General features: G+C 32.3%; 1 protein-coding gene across 2 annotated transcripts in view; it reads left to right on the top strand.

Moving 5' to 3' along the window:
• The window catches only part of LOC143054712 (uncharacterized), a 32,324-nt gene extending 16,985 nt beyond the window's left edge, over positions 1 to 15,339 (top strand). The window contains exons 1-6 of one of the 2 annotated variants that reach the window (XM_076227731.1): positions 8,587 to 8,654; positions 9,314 to 9,367; positions 10,633 to 10,785; positions 11,374 to 11,474; positions 13,376 to 13,524; positions 15,206 to 15,339. In XM_076227731.1, the coding sequence (XP_076083846.1) occupies positions 9,317 to 9,367; positions 10,633 to 10,785; positions 11,374 to 11,474; positions 13,376 to 13,524; positions 15,206 to 15,288 (537 nt within the window). In that variant the 5' untranslated portion in view covers positions 8,587 to 8,654; positions 9,314 to 9,316 and the 3' untranslated portion in view covers positions 15,289 to 15,339. Of the gene's footprint in view, positions 1 to 8,586; positions 8,655 to 9,313; positions 9,368 to 10,632; positions 10,786 to 11,373; positions 11,475 to 13,375; positions 13,525 to 15,205 lie in introns of those variants that run through there. The other variant, XM_076227730.1, reaches the window with a different exon arrangement.
• Positions 15,340 to 17,935: the final 2,596 nt, after the last annotated feature.

The following is a 17,935-nucleotide window of genomic DNA, read 5'->3' as shown; positions in this document are numbered from 1 at the left end:
CAACAATTTTTATATATCATATAGGATCATAGATACATATGTGGACAATAAACAACAAATTATTTAATTTAAAGAAAAAAATCGTTCTCCATTTTTACTGTATACCTTACAACAAAATTATATTCATGTACCAGTTTAATTATTCTTTTGGCGACATTTTTTAGGTTATTGTTGTTTTTTGTCTGAAATAGGTTAACATCTAACCCTTTATTTTATTAATTTTGTATTTGCATTGTGTCATACATCAAATGTATTCGCCAAGTGTATGCTCACTTTTATTCTAAAAGATGAGTTAAGCCTTTCACTTGATATTTCATAAAAAACAACAGTGTGTTTTTTGTTGTTGAGATTTTGTGATGTTTTACTATTATTAAACATATTAACAGAATAGACATACGATCTAGGAAACAGTACAAACTTTTTAATATTATATGTTATTAACTATACCTTAAAATAACTGCAAAACCCTATGATATAGGATTAATGTATATTAATGACATGCAAACAAAACGCATTGAAATTATACAAATTAATCGACTGCGAAACATTTTAACCAAAATGAGCAACAGCGCGAACGTTTGTTAACATCGTTTCTTTTCCAAATCAAGTACCGTCTTTCCATCATTTCTGCAGAAAATCTACAAAAATGCAAATACCTTTTGTCAGTGTTATATTATAGTTCGTTTCTGTGTGTGTTACATTTTAACGTTGTGTGTCCGTTGTGTCGTTTTTTTTTCTCTTATTTGTGACTGTGAATTAACATTACTATAAGACGTGTCAAGGTACGTATCTATCCCAAATTCATGAATTTGGTTTTGATGTTAAATTTGTTATTTTCATAGGATTTTGTCAGATGCTTAGTCCGTTTCTGTGTGTGTTACATTTTAATGTTGTGTCCTTGTTCTCCTCTTATATTTAATGCGTTTCTCTCAGGTTTAGTTTGTTCCCCGATTTTGTTTTTTTTTGTCCATGGATTTAGGAGTTTTTAACACAGGTATACTACTGTTGTCTTTATTTATGTAAGTGAAACCTCTAGTTTTTAGATCTATTATTTTGAGACCCTTATCAGTGAACACATAAATAGAAATTTGACTTTCAATATTGTCCAATACAACAGTTAGAGTGACTGTAGTAAAGCAAAACGAAAATGAAAAGGTATAGGAAACTAAAATGAACAACATGACAAACGTACACGCTGCGTAAACTAATTGCTCTTTAAATCTATTTTAAGTTTTCTGAATTCATGTTCACCATGTTTCATATGCAAATTTTATCAGACCATATGCTCATTTCACAATTTACAAGGATAAATTAATGATAAACACGTAATTGACGAACTTTATGCAAATAACTTTGAATGGTCTTGAACTGTCAACTGTCCCATATATACATATTCTGACCCCAAAGATATATCAAACGTAGCTTAATGTAAATACTAATACACAAAATGTGACTTCTTGTTCATATGGCATATAATAAACCTAGTATATATATTGCCGGCTGGCCTCAACATGTCTGACATCTCAAAACACTTCAATATTGTTGGGTTAAGAGATGAACTGACTGACTGCCACTTTATGAATTGTAAATGTTAAAGAAAAACACTTTTCGACATTATTTTGAGAGGTTTTCAGAAGTGGTCGACAATAGCAAACAAAGTGTGTATCCCTTGATCATGTTGCTTTTCCCCGACTAGGGATTTTCAGAAGTGGTCGACAATAGCAAACACAGTGTGTATCCCTTGATCATGTTGCTTTTCCCCGACTAGAGATTTTCAGAAGTGGTCGACAATAGCAAACACAGTGTGTATCCCTTGATCATGTTGCTTTTCCCCGACTAGAGATTTTCAGAAGTGGTCGACAATAGCAAACACAGTGTGTATCCCTTGATCATGTTGCTTTTCCCCGACTAGAGATTTTCAGAAGTGGTCGACAATAGCAAAGACAGTGTGTATCCCTTGATCATGTTGCTTTTCCCTGACTAGAGATTTTCAGAAGTGGTCGACAATAGCAAAGACAGTGTGTATCCCTTGATCATGTTGCTTTTCCCCGACTAGAGATTTTCAGAAGTGGTCGACAATAGCAAGCACAGTGTGTATCCCTTGATCATGTTGCTTTTCCCCGACTAGAGATTTTCAGAAGTGGTCGACAATAGCAAACACAGTGTGTATCCCTTGATCATGTTGCTTTTCCCCGACTAGAGATTTTCAGAAGTGGTCGACAATAGCAAACACAGTGTGTATCCCTTGATCATGTTGCTTTTCCCCGACTAGAGATTTTCAGAAGTGGTCGACAATAGCAAACACAGTGTGTATCCCTTGATCATGTTGCTTTTCCCTGACTAGAGATTTTCAGAAGTGGTCGACAATAGCAAACGCAGTGTGTATCCCTTGATCATGTTGCTTTTCCCTGACTAGAGATTTTCAGAAGTGGTCGACAATAGCAAACACAGTGTGTATCCCTTGATCATGTTGCTTTTCCCCGACTAGAGGTTTTCAGAAGTGGTCGACAATAGCAAACACAGTCTGTATCCCTTGATCATGTTGCTTTTCCCCGACTAGAGATTTTCAGAAGTGGTCGACAATAGCAAACACAGTGTGTATCCCTTGATCATGTTGCTTTTCCCCGACTAGAGATTTTCAGAAGTGGTCGACAATAGCAAACACAGTGTGTATCCCTTGATCATGTTGCTTTTCTCCGACTAGAGATTTTTAGAAGTGGTCGACAATAGCAAACACAGTGTGTATCCCTTGATCATGTTGCTTTCCCCGACTAGAGATTTTTAGAAGTGGTCGACAATAGCAAACACAGTGTGTATCCCTTGATCATGTTGCTTTTCCCCGACTAGAGATTTTCAGAAGTGGTCGACAATAGCAAACACAGTGTGTATCCCTTGATCATGTTGCTTTTCCCCGACTAGAGATTTTAAGAAGTGGTCGACAATAGCAAACACAGTGTGTATCCCTTGATCATGTTGCTTTTCCCCGACTAGAGATTTTCAGAAGTGGTCGACAATAGCAAACACAGTGTGTATCCCTTGATCATGTTGCTTTCCCCCGACTAGAGATTTTCAGAAGTGTTCGGCAATAGCAAACACAGTGTGTATTCCTTGATCATGTTGCTTTTCCCCGACTAGATATTTTCAGAAGTGGTCGACAATAGCAAACACAGTGTGTATCCCTTGATCATATTGCTTTTCCCCGACTAGAGATTTTGCGAAGTGGTCGGCAATAGCAAACACAGTGTGTATCCCTTGATCATGTTGCCTTCCCCCAACTAAAGATTTTCAGAAGTGGTCGGCGATAGCAAACACAGTGTGTATTCCTTGATCATGTTGCTTTCCCCCGACTGAGTCAGGATTTTTCCCTTTTCGTTTCATTTTAGACTTATTGGTTTGATATGTGGTTGTTGAATTGAAATGGGTCAATATCAACATACCTACGTCAATTTTAAATATCCAAATGTTGCAAAACACTTGTCCTACCTCCATAAGAAATATGTTGCTGTCCCCCAGATAAAGCCCCAAAACTAGATCGTTTTTGTGTGTAAATCTCATTACATAAACTGCTTAATAATGAATAAGGTATAACTATATAGATGATGTTTTCTCACACAAAAATACAAATTTGCTGACTATGTTGAACAAATCGATCCCATCGAACTAAAAATAAAGGATACAACAGATACAGTTAAGTCTGCCTCATATTTTGACTTACATAAAGAAATTGACAATGAGGGTCGGTTGAAAACAAAACTTTAAGACAAAAGAGATGATTTCAGCTTCCAAATTGTGAACTTTCCATTTGTTTTTAACAACATACCAAATTAGACTATATCCCGGATTTGCTTACGTTCCGGAGCACCCGAGATCACCCGCAGTTTTTGGTGGGATTGGTGTTGCTAAGTCTTTCTATGTTGTGTCTTCTGTTCATTTATTTGTCTGTTTTTTTTTATGTTTAGCCATAGCATTGTCAGTTTATTCTCTATTTATGAGTGTGGCTGTCACTCTGGTATCTTTCGCCACTGTTATATACTTTTGATGATACTAAAATACAAAACTGTTACGTAACAACAAACAAATAAAAAAAACCGGAGCAGTTGTTGGCAACAACTTAACAGGTCGGGAACTCTACCTTATATGGATATGCATAAATTAGCATACTTATGTCCTTGCACATGTTATTGTGTATTTACGCGTCACACATTAATTTTTACCTAGGTTTTTTACCAATCCAATAAATGAGTAACAATGCATGATGGACTCCTACATGTTTATAATCAACTGAAAACACGTGTTAATTACTGAAATACAACACAATTTTTCATGCATTGCGGGATTTACAATTTTGCTTAGTTTTCCACTTTTTGTACACACATTCATAGTTCGTGATATAAAGTGTTCTTTCCATGCTCAGATAAACGAAGAGTTGTTTCTATGCAATGAACAGAGTATATGAATTAGCCGATATATAGCCATTAATATGATTGATGATGACACGGAGATTTTAGGTATTTGTGCACAAGACAGCAACGAAACAACAGTGAAGAACACAATTACCAATAAGACAAACCAACTCGTCTAAGGCTAGCCATTGATAACAGTCGGTGCAAATATTCACGAGGGCAGAAACTTTCGTATCTATTTTTAGATATTTGAAAAAAATAGGGGATCTTTGAATTTTGTGTTCGTAAAACAGAGGAAGACTTAGAGAGTGTCAAATATCAGTTGGGGTCACTAAAATTTCACGGTTGTTCATTGTTGAAGGCATCACGGTTGCCTATCTTTACTAACATCAACTTTGTTTGAACTTAAGTGGATAGATGTCCACTGGCAATCCCACATCTCCTTATTTTTGTATACAAACATCTTTCAGAAAGATCGGTTTTCCGTTATGATATTTACTGTAGAATACAAAATAATATTTTCATATCTAGAATTTGACAGGTATATGCACCAAACCTATATCATCAATTATAATTCATCTAAACTGCATAAGACATTTTTTAAATCTTATCTGACAATGTTAACAAACTCTAAAAGTATTGGTGTTTGACATATTTCAGTAATTTATTTTTCTATTTCAAACTTTTTTCCTTTGTTTTTAAGGTAATGAAGCAATCAGTTGTAATTTCATTTTTGATTAGTCTTATCAAAGTTCCTTTTGTTTCTTTCTGATGAATATATTATTTATTTTTCAAGTTAGATTTTTTGACGGATTCGGACATTTGCCACTCTAAATTAAATCATTCATGATGTTATCCATGTGTATGTGAAACAAGGACGAGAACTTTGCGAAAATTGCAGCATTGGATCTAACCTATGATTGCTTACTTTATTAGAATGTGTCTTGGATGGAAAGATATAGCATTTGGCACTCATATCTCATCAATTTGTTTCTATATATGTACAAAGCACGTTTAAGAAAACCGTAGTAGAAACTACTATGCAGATATATTTTGACGTCAGAAAATCTAGAGTTCTCGACCTGCTAAACTATAAATAACATTTTCCCGACGTTTAAGATTAAGAGATATGGTTGTATTCAGGTATATCGTTGATAATCATTTCATAATTTGAAACAGTATAACGTCTAACCTTTGCCGAAAGCACAATAATTTATAGATACTGAATAACAGCATTAGCCTTATTTCACTAAAAGTATTGACTTTAAACTACAATTCATTAATGATCGTTACATATAACAGAATAAAAACCAACAACTGTACATATTTTGACGTCATTATAATGAAATTGAAGTCCTCATCATAATACCATTTAAATCACTTTACAAAAGGTAGTTTCGGTACAATCTGAATTGTCGTAATGCTCAAGCGATACTCATCTTTATACCTATAGAGGGATTATGTCCGTTATAACTATTTATTGTGCGTAATCTACGTTGTTCATGAGAACAGCTACACAATATGATTGACATTGGACACGTGGAATGTGTAATGGTACATGCGCAAAAATTACCTTGAAGTTTCAATTAGTTATAACAAAAACACTAGTAAAAGCAGCATAAAAAATCAGTAGCACTATTTAGGAATTGAAAACAAAATCTCAATACAATATTTGTAATCAAATGTATTTAAGTGGTCACTGCGTCATTTATTAAACTCAGTTACTTTCTAATACTTTTTGTTGACACGTATGCCCCTTTTGGTCATATATATCAAAACGATTATTAACATTTATACATCCATGACTATCAAATCTTGGATCTTGAGCGTCCGAATAAAGGTTAATTACGAAAGGTGCGATTTTCAACACCAAGTGGTAACGCTATATAAAAAAAGCAGGAAAAACAATTTTCATATACAATTTACTAGTAGTTGTGTACAGTCGATTATAGATCTGAAATGATTTATATATACTTTTATAGCGACGATATAATAAAAAATAGATTCAAAATCCTTTATTGTTTTTAAGAAGAAGAAAAAAATCGAATAATTTAAGTAAGGACGATAGGTTTAATAGCAATTTAGTTTAAGCTCATATTGTGAATAGACTCGTCATAGATACCAGCAATACAATTTTATATCTACGCCAGACGCGCGATTCGTCTACAAAAGACTCATCAGTGACGCTCGAATAAAAAATGTTTTAAACATGTTAAAGGGCCAAATAAAGTTCGTAGTTAAAGAGCATTGATGACCAAAAATTCCTAAAAGTTTTGCCAAATACAGCTAAAGTAATCTATTCCTGAGGTTAAAAAAAAACTTAGTATTTTAAAAATTCAAAGGTTTCGTAATAGTGAATTTATTAATATGAACATATCAATGATAACTCGTGTCAACACATAGGTGCTGACTATTTGTTGATATTTAAAATCCAACAAATAGAGAGGAGTATGCATACTTACAAATTAATGTTTAATTGGTTGTAAAATTTTCGATAGAAAGGTGACAATCGAATGAATTAGAGATCTGTAACACATGTATGTCTTATCTCTTTTCCTATAAATAGTTCCTTACCTTTCAAGGCTACTTGATACATAACAAGCACAATAAACGAAATATGTACACATTAAGGTGGTACCTAACACCTTAACTAAAATTAATTCGGCTCGTTTAAGTTTCATAAAATTTTAACAAAATATTTACCTTGATCCTTTGAACAAAATATCAAAATTTTGATAGAAACAAATAATCCGAAAAAAATTGGTTTGAAATATAGCAGTTTGATAAATACTAATTTTGATCTCTGAGAAGCTTCATATTTTCTTAGCAATATAACGTGATTAAAACGTTCAGCTGCTTTTAGAGTTATCTCCCTGTAGTGGTATGTTCCACCTGAAAGATTCTTTTGGGTGACTATACTAAAAATATATGCAATGAAAAAGTGTCCAAGGGAAAATTGCCAGTTCGTACAAAAATACAAATAATAGTCTAGTTGAAGCCTGATCCAAGTATATGCGTATCTACCTGTCATATCTGAAATCATCGTTTGCAATCATACCACATCTTTTTTGTTATAATAACAATTATCATCAGTCTAATAATAATGTTATTAATTCGGTGGTGGTGGTGATGTATAACTGGATAATTGTAAGTAGATATTTATTAAAGTTCTGCTGTCGGAAAAAAGAAGACACCAAAGCTGATAATCATGTAAAATAAAGAATGCAAACAACATTTGAAATGCATAATAAGTGTGAAAGGGGTTTTCATGTGTCTGCATATCATTCAATTTCATTGACTATCTTACCGCTGTCATATACCTAAAATTGTTTAACTTTGCTATTATTCCATCTCTGATTTGCATCTTCTTACAACTATGTAACCTAGTTTTTTTTAATTCTTTCCTGATCAAGTGAAAGTCTACGATGTTCGCCCTGTCTTTGAAATGATGTAAAAATTAGTGTAGTAGAACTGAGAACTTTTCATTTTCAACACGCCATTATGTATGCTGTGTAATATTTTTTACAGCACTGTTTTGCAGCCGTTTTCAACTATATCATCAACTCCATATTTTAACTGCATTACACAGATTGTTAGATGCAATTGCACTCCGGTATATGAAAAAATAATACAACTGAATAATTTGCTTCTGTAGGTTTTGATATGAAATATAGTAGGATGCATCTCGTACAACAGTGATGGTAATACATTCTGCTGAAATATGGATTAACTATACATTGCCTTAAAATATAAATTGTATTTCTAGGTTGAAAGAAAGGAATTGTCGAGCAAATCAATCCTGTTTCAAGACGAGTACAGATAAGACTTATATTTCAGGTCAATGTGTAGTTTTGCTTTACAGACTGCAACTCCAAGTTTGTTCCAAATGAAATATCCATGGAAACCAATCATTATATTCTATTAAATTTGAATCGTGAAAGACGTTAAAAATCAGCGAACCTGTACTTTTAATGATTTCATAAATAAAACTCTACGAAAATGCATTGTCACAAATGAGTATACGGTCAATGCCATTTGACTGCGCAAAAAGCACAGCTGTAATATACAATAAAAAATCCCTATTTAATACTGCGCAAATGATTACAAAATTCTAGTTTACGACCAGATACAAGGCCAACGCATTGAAAATAACAATATTTTCTTAACTACAGAGGTCGACATTTGATAAGCAATGAATATAAAAACAATGAATATTGATGCCTATCTGAGAGCAAGCAGATAATTCAACGGGTAAGGTAGTGCTACTTCGAGGCTTATAGAACACAATTCTTGGTTTATAATTCAGCATTTGAATGTTTTCAATGTTTCCGCGTTGTAGCTCATTTTGAGTTGTGATTTCAATAGATTTTGTTCCTCATTTATCATCAAGTTCTATGCGAACAAGTTGGGAAAAGAAGGTTTGTCTCGTAGGGTGTTTTAAAAAGGCAAGGTTGTGTCTGTTCTATAGATTCTTGTGGTTTTGATATTCATTAACTTGAAAATGAATAGAATATCGTCCTGGATGGGCGTATAAGGACGACGTCAAATAATATACCCGATGTCATCTGTGTTATATAAAGTTGCTGTCCTCCTTTTGATTTTGACTACCATCGGATGTTTACAACGTAAAATTGTGATTGATTCATAAGCTGATAACAATTTTGAAACCTTTAACTCTGAAGCACATGGACGAACATACTATATATCCATATTCAAGGTTGAATACTTTCATTCAATTGCAATGGTAGCAAATTTGAAACTAATAAAACATTCAAAGACGGTCTTTCAATAAAAGGTTGATCTGAATTTATTGTCGATTTTTTGTTGGAATTATAAAATTACGAATTATAATTTGTAATTTCAAAATGATTTGCATGATGGATAGTGTATATCTTTTAACTCCTTGACAGATAATGATGATTTTGTTCCTAGTGTTGATTGCCAGTGTGTCATGTTTTCCAGAGGTAAGTTAAACATTTTTGTACTTTATATTAGATATAGAAGCAGTGTACTAAAGTAAGTAATAAAAATACTATTCGATAACAAATATGAAAAAAATTGAAAATCCTAAGTTAACCTTTTGTATTTATATCTGGTTATAAATCAGTCTAAATAAAATTTAAAATAGTGCTGATTATAAAACTGTTAAGCTGTTTCAGGTTTAATACATCCTTGGCTTTAACATATTCGAATTTGAGCGTTTATGATGAAGGAAACTCAAGAAAAGCGCGTTGCATGCATAGAATTTATAACGTGTTGTTTTAAGTTTTGAAAAATTCTATGCTTAAAGGTTTTATGTCGTTATTCCGAAGTCATCATATACAAAACTACGTGCTAATTAATTTTCATTCATGCGCTAGTTTTATCTCAACATGATATATATAAAGGCAACTTGTAAGCTGTACCTTATGATTCAATTGTTGTTTTTTAAATTCACAAAGCTACTCTATGAATGCAAAAACGAGGCATTTGGAATACGATTATACACGTGACAGTTGAAAATAATGAATTGATCACAAATCGTCGATTGAAGAAATTGATAGAGTTGACCTGAAATTGCATGACATGAGCAGAGTATAATATGCGCAAATGCATCACAAAACATGTGTTTTAAAAGATAACTTGAGTTAACAGTTTTGCATTTAAAGGCATGGTTTGAAGAACTGAAGAAAAAAGTTAAAGACATACATTTTAAAGTGAATGTTTTTTTTTAGAAGCCGTTTTATCTTAGGCAAAATGTATAGTAACGTTTCTGATATTTGTAAACAAAAAATGTGAGGAATCTCCATTATGACAAAAACTACAAGGCTGATAATTTGTTATGCCATACAATACAAAGGACTAATCACTTAGACTCGATCATGTAAATTGTTACATTAGTGCTTGACAATTACACGCTTGTAAAGGTGACTTGCACAATTAAATAGAAAAATCACATAAAAGAATTATAATCTATTCACCATGTACTAAAAAAAAAATCACAAAAAAACCGAACACGGCGGAAAATTAAAAGAAGAAAGTCCCCAATCAAATGGCAAAATCAAAAACCCAAACACACCAAACGAATGGATAACAATTGTTATATTCCTGACTTGGTATATGAGATAATGGCAAATTTGACTAGCGGTAAGCTAACCTGCGGTCTACAAAATTAGTGAACGTCTTTAATTGCATTTTATCTGATTTTAAAGCATTTAAAATTAACATTTATTATAATTTCGCTTTACAGAACTTCAGAGCAATTGTGAAAGTTGACGGGAAACCAGTTAACGTAGATTTCGTTCTCGATCTTGAGAAAAACACATTTGTGGTCACTGTTGGTGGAGTCAGCCATCTTGGACCAACATTTTCAAGTACCGTTAATCTTCATGACTTTAATATGATATGTTCACTTACAATTTAATTTACTTCTAAACAGTTATCTGATTATAATTTTATTTTGGATGTAACACGTCTTCTGATTGGCTGACGTTATTTTGTTATGAGCCCATAGACATAATTTAGTCATGTGACCGTGACGTCATCAACGTTTTTTTATGGTTTTCTACGGTTTAAAATGGAATTTAGACAGAAAATATATTACAGTCATTCATTAAGTATTTTATTAAAACAACAAAGTTGTGCATTTTGTTTGAAAATCACTTTCCATATTTACGATTGATTCCTATAATGTAAGAACTGATATAAAAGACAAATATTCAAAGGTCTTATCACACTATCTAATTGATAAAAGAGAGGGGCAAAGTACTAAATAAACGTTGAACTTATACGTATAGGTTCAACTGAATGGCCAATAACACTACATTGATCATGTATTGATTGTTTCTAAACTTACGAACTCGTTTAACATCGCCGTAAAAAAACTATAAAACCAAATTGATATTTTCTGAACGAATTGGGTATTTGTTTTTTAATTGTAATGAATTTTATGAATGGTTTATATCTCCATATATGTTTTTCTAAAATTCAGCAAAAACTAGCCTTTAAAAGGATAGATGCTGGAATATGTTATGTTATTCATATGGACGAAAATCTTGCAGAACTAAGTACTCGACTGCATAACATGACAAGGTAATGTAAATTTATTAGTACTCGATGTACAATACAAACACGCCGAACAATTAAGACACAACAAAAAGGTTTGTTTTGGATTGACGTTGCTCTGTTTGCGATAGAGTTAGGATAACCGTATGAATTTTATATGCAAAATGTCTTAAAGACAGCGAGATTACCCATTTATGCACCTATTTATTAAACTGATTGCAGCAATAGCATGTAGAAAACAAGGAAGAAACAGGGTTGTCTATTTAATGTAGACGGCACATATAAACTAAAAACAATGACAGCCTTTTATTTATAAAGTTCTTTATTTTAGTTTTTTTTTATATTGTGCTATTTTCGATTATTGTAAAAACTGCATGTCACTATACACAAAAAGGAGATTTGGTATTGGTGCAAATAGATCTACTCTAAACTAGAGTCTAACTGATGTGGAATTCAAAACCAACGTCCCTTAAGTGCTCAAAATCAAAACCGTATCGTCCGCTTCAAAAACAAAACCGTATCGTCAGCTTCTCAATTCTCCAACATGACAAAATAAAAGTTCAAGCGAGATAACATGAGAGATACAATTGGTAACTCTAGCTAGGCACTGAGCTCAATTTTATAGTAATGTATACGTAAAAGCAATAGAATGTAATTAGAAAAAAAGTTACTCAATCGATTGTTGAAATTCAATAGCATAGATAGCTCGAAAAATACTTTCAGAGAACAAGGAAAGCTATTAGATCACCTTATACGTGTTTGAATATTATTATACGCAGTTTGTAAAGAGGATGAACAAACAAATTAAGGAGGAAGCAGCAACTCCGAAAGGATCTATTCTTCTGATGTTTCGTTCTTGTAATATCTCGTTCGGGAATAATTTCATTAACATGTGACACAAGTGGAAAGTATCGATAATTTTAGAACATTATTTTTATACGTACTAAACGGAGTGTAAAAAATGTGCACTTACAATAATCAGTCTTTGAGTATGACGTTTGTTAACAAGTAATGTGATTGTTTTCATGAGAGTCGCCAAAAAATGGGCAACAATTGATGAAAAATGAGAAAATTATTAAAAACGTTTAATGACCGTAGCAAACAATAGGTGTCTGATTTTGTCTTAATCAATTACTTTCTTAGTCATATATATATCAACCCTTGAATCTGGATCACTAAAAAATGTTCACTCAAAAAGATTTCGGCTCATCTGGGTGTACATCCTTAATGAAAAACAATAAAGAAACTGACGAAACAATGGTAAAAAAAACAACGAATATTCTACAAAGCAATTGAAATTAAAAAAACCTCATCATTTACACGCGGATGAGCAGTTTCTATTCAATTTGTTACACGTGGTAAGAAAGAACTCAATTGTAGGAAACATTGGGTGATGTGTCAATAAATAGAATGAGGTCGAAATAGTGACTACGACAATCAGATCGTACTTTTGGGCGACTTTTACCCCACCATTGGAAAAGAAACATTGGTTCAACAGCTTTATTGAATTATCGTTGTATATAACATGTATAAGTAAGGAAAAGAAATCATGGAAAAAAATATTTAATAGACACCAACGATTCGTCTATAAAAAAGTCACAGAAGTAAAAGATACAAAAGCCATACACATTTGCCCAAAAATGCTTATCTAATCCAGGCTAGAAAATGCTAAGCACTGCTTACTTTTAAAAATTTAAAGTAACTTCACATATGTTTCAAATTACGACCTTATTAACAATAATAAGTAAAAGTTTGAACAATTGTTAAAATGACAGAATAAATTGAAACGAAATTCAAGTTGTAAACTGAACAAATCAGTTACAGATTAAGACGTACTTTAATAGAGTACAGGAATCGTATTACTCTTTAATCTTGATTGGGTCTATATATGCATGTTATACAAAATAATTATTGCATTTCTGTTTTAGTGAAATATTTGCACCTCATCTACCAACACATGTTTATCGACTTACCAAAACCAGCATGTCGAATGAAAACCTGCTTGCCTATGCCGGTTCAAAGATTGCAAATTTTTGTCGTGGTTATCAGACCAAATATGCACATAGAGTGGAAGATGGTGAGTTTAATAGTTTTGTAGGAAGAATCCTTCGTAAAATGGACTGAAGCATCTTGTTGTTAAATTTAGAATTATTTATGCATGATTGTTACGGTAAAATCAAAATAGATCGATTTGATTAATTTTGTATCAAATAAATAAAGGATATCTGTATCTCCAAACACAAATTTTGATTTGTGTATATAATGTTTCCTTTTTTAAATAATTTTCATGTCTTACACACTTTTTATGTGCAACTTGATCTTTCCATTACTACGGAGTTTTGATATTTCGATTCTACCATAATTTTCGAAAAATAAATTTTCGAAGTGTTCATATGGTGTTTCAAATATCTATTGGCATCTGGCAATTTTGGATTAATATGTTTAGGGTTTTTGTCTCAATAAGACCTTATATCTATTCATTCAATGATATATTGTCTAAAATATGCTGTAATGCTAGCTTTTTTTTATCAATTGTCGAATTCGTTTTATAAAATACTTTATGTTTACAAGAAATGCTGCTAGAATTAGTCAATTAAAGCGGAATTAGTATTGATACCAATAAAAACATTATTCAGAGATACACTTATAGTGTTGAATTGATATCTTTTAAGAATAAGTTTATCTTACTTTTTTTTTTAAATTTCCGGGCTCGGTAAAAAAATTCTCCGTAAAAATAAGGATGTCCTATCCCGTTTGAAATAAGTTTTCTATAAGTACAAACAAACTTCAATAACCAAATCTTTATATCTAGTAGTCAGCATTTCTGTGATGACAATAATAAATTTTCGAAGTGTTTATACGGTGTTTCAAATATCTATTGGCATCTGGCAATTTTGGATTAATATGTTTAGGGTTTTAGTCTCAATGAGACCGTATATCTATTCATTCAATGATATATTGTCTAAAATATGCTGTAATGCTAGCTTTTTATCAATTGTCGAATTCATTTTATAAAATACTTTATGTTTACAAGAAATGCTGCTAGAATTAGTCAATCAAAGCGTCAATTAATAAAGAATATAAAATCAGTGTTCAACCTTTTAGTTGTCAAGCTAGAAGTTAGGTAAATCTAAATAGACAAAAATCAAATCAAATTTACGTAATAGACAATTGCAAATGTGTATTTTACGTGTAAATATTAAGAGATCAGGAATTTTGACTAACATTATTTGTTTTGGTATTGTTGTATGAATGGAACTGAAATATAAACTTTAGTTTATTGTACAGAGCAAACTAATTTGGTGACCTACAATACATATCGTATCACTAGAAACAAGGGTTTTTAAGACATTTGTTTGATATTATTGCGTAGATACGTTAATTTTTTCTGCACCTTAACACTTTCTGTTAATAAAATTAACTAAATGCTATTACCTTCATCCTTTTCAGTCCGTTCAAATTTGTTTTGATACAACTTCACTGACAATCACTTTAAACACCTATTTGTCAATAATGTCGACGGATTACTACAAAAATCTGCATTATCCCACACTCTATCATTTGACTGTTTTATTTAAATGTGAACCAAGGCTGCTCCGTGTTGAAGGCCGTACATTGACCTATAATTGTTTACTTATATAAATTGTTATTTGGATGGAGAGTTGTCTCATTGGCACTCACACTACATCTTCCTAAATCTATAAGCAATGTATTTATATCGCTTTGATTATTAGTGAAGGCACTTTTCTTTTTTGTAGATGAGATTCACAGACGGGCGTTGTTACAACAGGTATCGAATAATGTTGTTTGCGGCTGTGACGTTATCAAAATGATTATTTAAAATTTCAGCATTTAACAAATTATCACAATAAAGTGGTATTAATTAGTTGGACTTAAATGACTTATTGGTTATTTATTCTCAAAGAATATAAAAAATAACATAGCAGTTAAAAGTAAAAAAAAACCTGTAATGCAATATTACCAATATTGCTATGTAATTCAACTAATATGCTACTTTTGTTGATCTTATCTTTATTTCAATCGTCCCTTTCGAATGGTTTATACCAAAGACGATGTAGTATGATTGCCAATATGAGAATTCTCCACAAGAGAACAAACGACACATAAATTAACAACTATAGGTCATCGTACGGTCTAGAACAACTAGCAAAGCCCATACCACATACTAGTAGCTAGCTATAAAGGCCCCGAAATCAAAAATGTAAAAAAAAAAAATATCAAACGAGAAAACTAAAGGCATAATCAATGAACATTACATGAACATAAAACAATATCTTACACAGCAACAAAGACAACCATTGAATTACAGGCTTTGAACTTCGGACCGACAAAAACAGAATGTGGCGAGCTAAAACATGTTAGCGTGTGGCCAATCTTCTCCTGAATCCGTGGTATTTGATGAGACTGTCATCAAAGTGAGAGGTTTAGCGCTTTAAAACCAGGTTTACTCCACCATTTTCTGCATTTGAAAATGCCTGTAACAAGTCAGGAATATGACATTTTCGATTTTGATGTGTTTTTGAATTTGATTTTGCCATGTGATTATGGACTTTCCGATTGGATTCTATTCTGAGTTCGGTATACTTATGATTTTACTTTTTGTGCAGCAGAACAAAACAAAACAATAAACAAACAACATATATGATCAACAGCAACAGACAACTGGCGATAAATGTATGGCTCCAAACTAAGAAAAGTCACATATAAAATATGTTAGCCGGCGCCTAACCATCCTCTCAACCTGGTAGAGAGGCGTAACAGTACATCATAAGAACAAACTATAAAAACTAGTTGGTAACGAATTTATTCATCAGATGGCTATACATACATTTAGAAATACAACTGAGTAAACACAGACTAGACGTGGCCGGGTATATACATTCCAACAAAAAAGACATAAGTACAGATCTGAGATTACCCTCAGTTACTGACAGCTAGCTCAAAATGCAATGTATTAACTTGTCCTTTATATACACGTTACACAATCACACCATCCATCATACACCATTACACCATGCTCTTTACCCAATACACCATAGCACAATACACCTTTCACCATTGCACCATATGACATAAATCGATCATTACTCTATATACGTGATTTTGGTAAGTTGTATGTGTTTCTCGTTTCTTATTTTTTTTTATAAAAATTAAACCGGTAGTTTTCCTGATTAAATGGGTTTACACTAGTCATTTTGGGATTCCTTGATAGCTTCTAGTTCGGCGTGTAGGCCATACTTTGATCTGTTTACTTTTACAAATGGTGAACTGGATGGAGAGTTGTCATATTGGCGCTCATACCACATCTTCTTATGTTTAATACATCTAATATAATATAATCGTGCATTTAAGACTACATCATCAATCAGTACCCTTCCAACATTCAATATATTTAATGTAAAGGCATCACAAACAGTCAGAGATACAGCCAAAATACATGTATCGACAGTTTGTAAAGCCATGAATGTAAATTTATATATAACCATGATATTTAGTTTGCTTATATGTACTCACGTTACTGAAAACAGAATTAGCATTGATACCAATAAAAACATTATTCAAAGATACACTTATAGTGTTGAATTGGTATCTTTTAAGAATAAGTTTATCTTAATTTTTTTTTTAAATTTCCAGGCTCGGTAAAAAACTTCTCCGTAAAATGAGGATGTCCTATCCCGTTTGAAATAAGTTTTCTACAAGTACAAACAAATAACCAAATCTTTATATCTAGTAGTCAGCATTTCTGTGATGACAAAAATTATCATTGATATTTAAAACCACTGGATCGATACCACTGATGGTTTTTATCCCCGAGGGTATCAGCAACCAAGTAGTCGAGCGTCACTGTTGAATCTAGCTCATATTCAAAATTTCAATCCTGGTATCTATGATGAGTTTATTTGGTATCGACTCAAGCATCGAATCGAGAATATATTTTCCATAACAAAAAACTAACGCAACAAAAGTATCAATGAAAGGGAAATTACCAACATGGAAAAATAAAGGCACCATTAGAAGACCGGAGTTCAAAATTTATCAATCGATTGGTGGAAAATAAATGGGAAAGAAACACACTTCGGGTGGAAAACAACGAAGCAACAGAAGCTCTGAAGTGCAACAAAAACAATTAAAACGACAATGCAACATACATAGAAAATAATTATTATATAACAACTGCTATATTCTAGACATGGTACAGAACATTTTAAGAAAAAAATGGTAGGATATTTTAAGAAAAAAAATGGTGGATTGAAACTGGTTTTATGGCTAGGCAAACCTCGCATTTTATGAAAAAATTAAATATACCATTCCATCGATCTAGAGATAAAGGATACTACAGATACAGTTAAGTCTGCCTCATATCTTGACTTATATTTAGAAATTAACAATGAGGGTCGGTTGAAAACAAAACTTTACGACAAAAAGAGAAGATTGCAACTTCCCAATTGTGAACTTTCCATTTCTAT

The sequence above is a fragment of the Mytilus galloprovincialis genome, chromosome 12 (genome assembly GCF_965363235.1).
Source record: "Mytilus galloprovincialis chromosome 12, xbMytGall1.hap1.1, whole genome shotgun sequence".
Lineage (NCBI taxonomy): Eukaryota > Metazoa > Mollusca > Bivalvia > Mytilida > Mytilidae > Mytilus > Mytilus galloprovincialis.
This window is presented reverse-complemented; position numbering and strand designations above follow the sequence as displayed.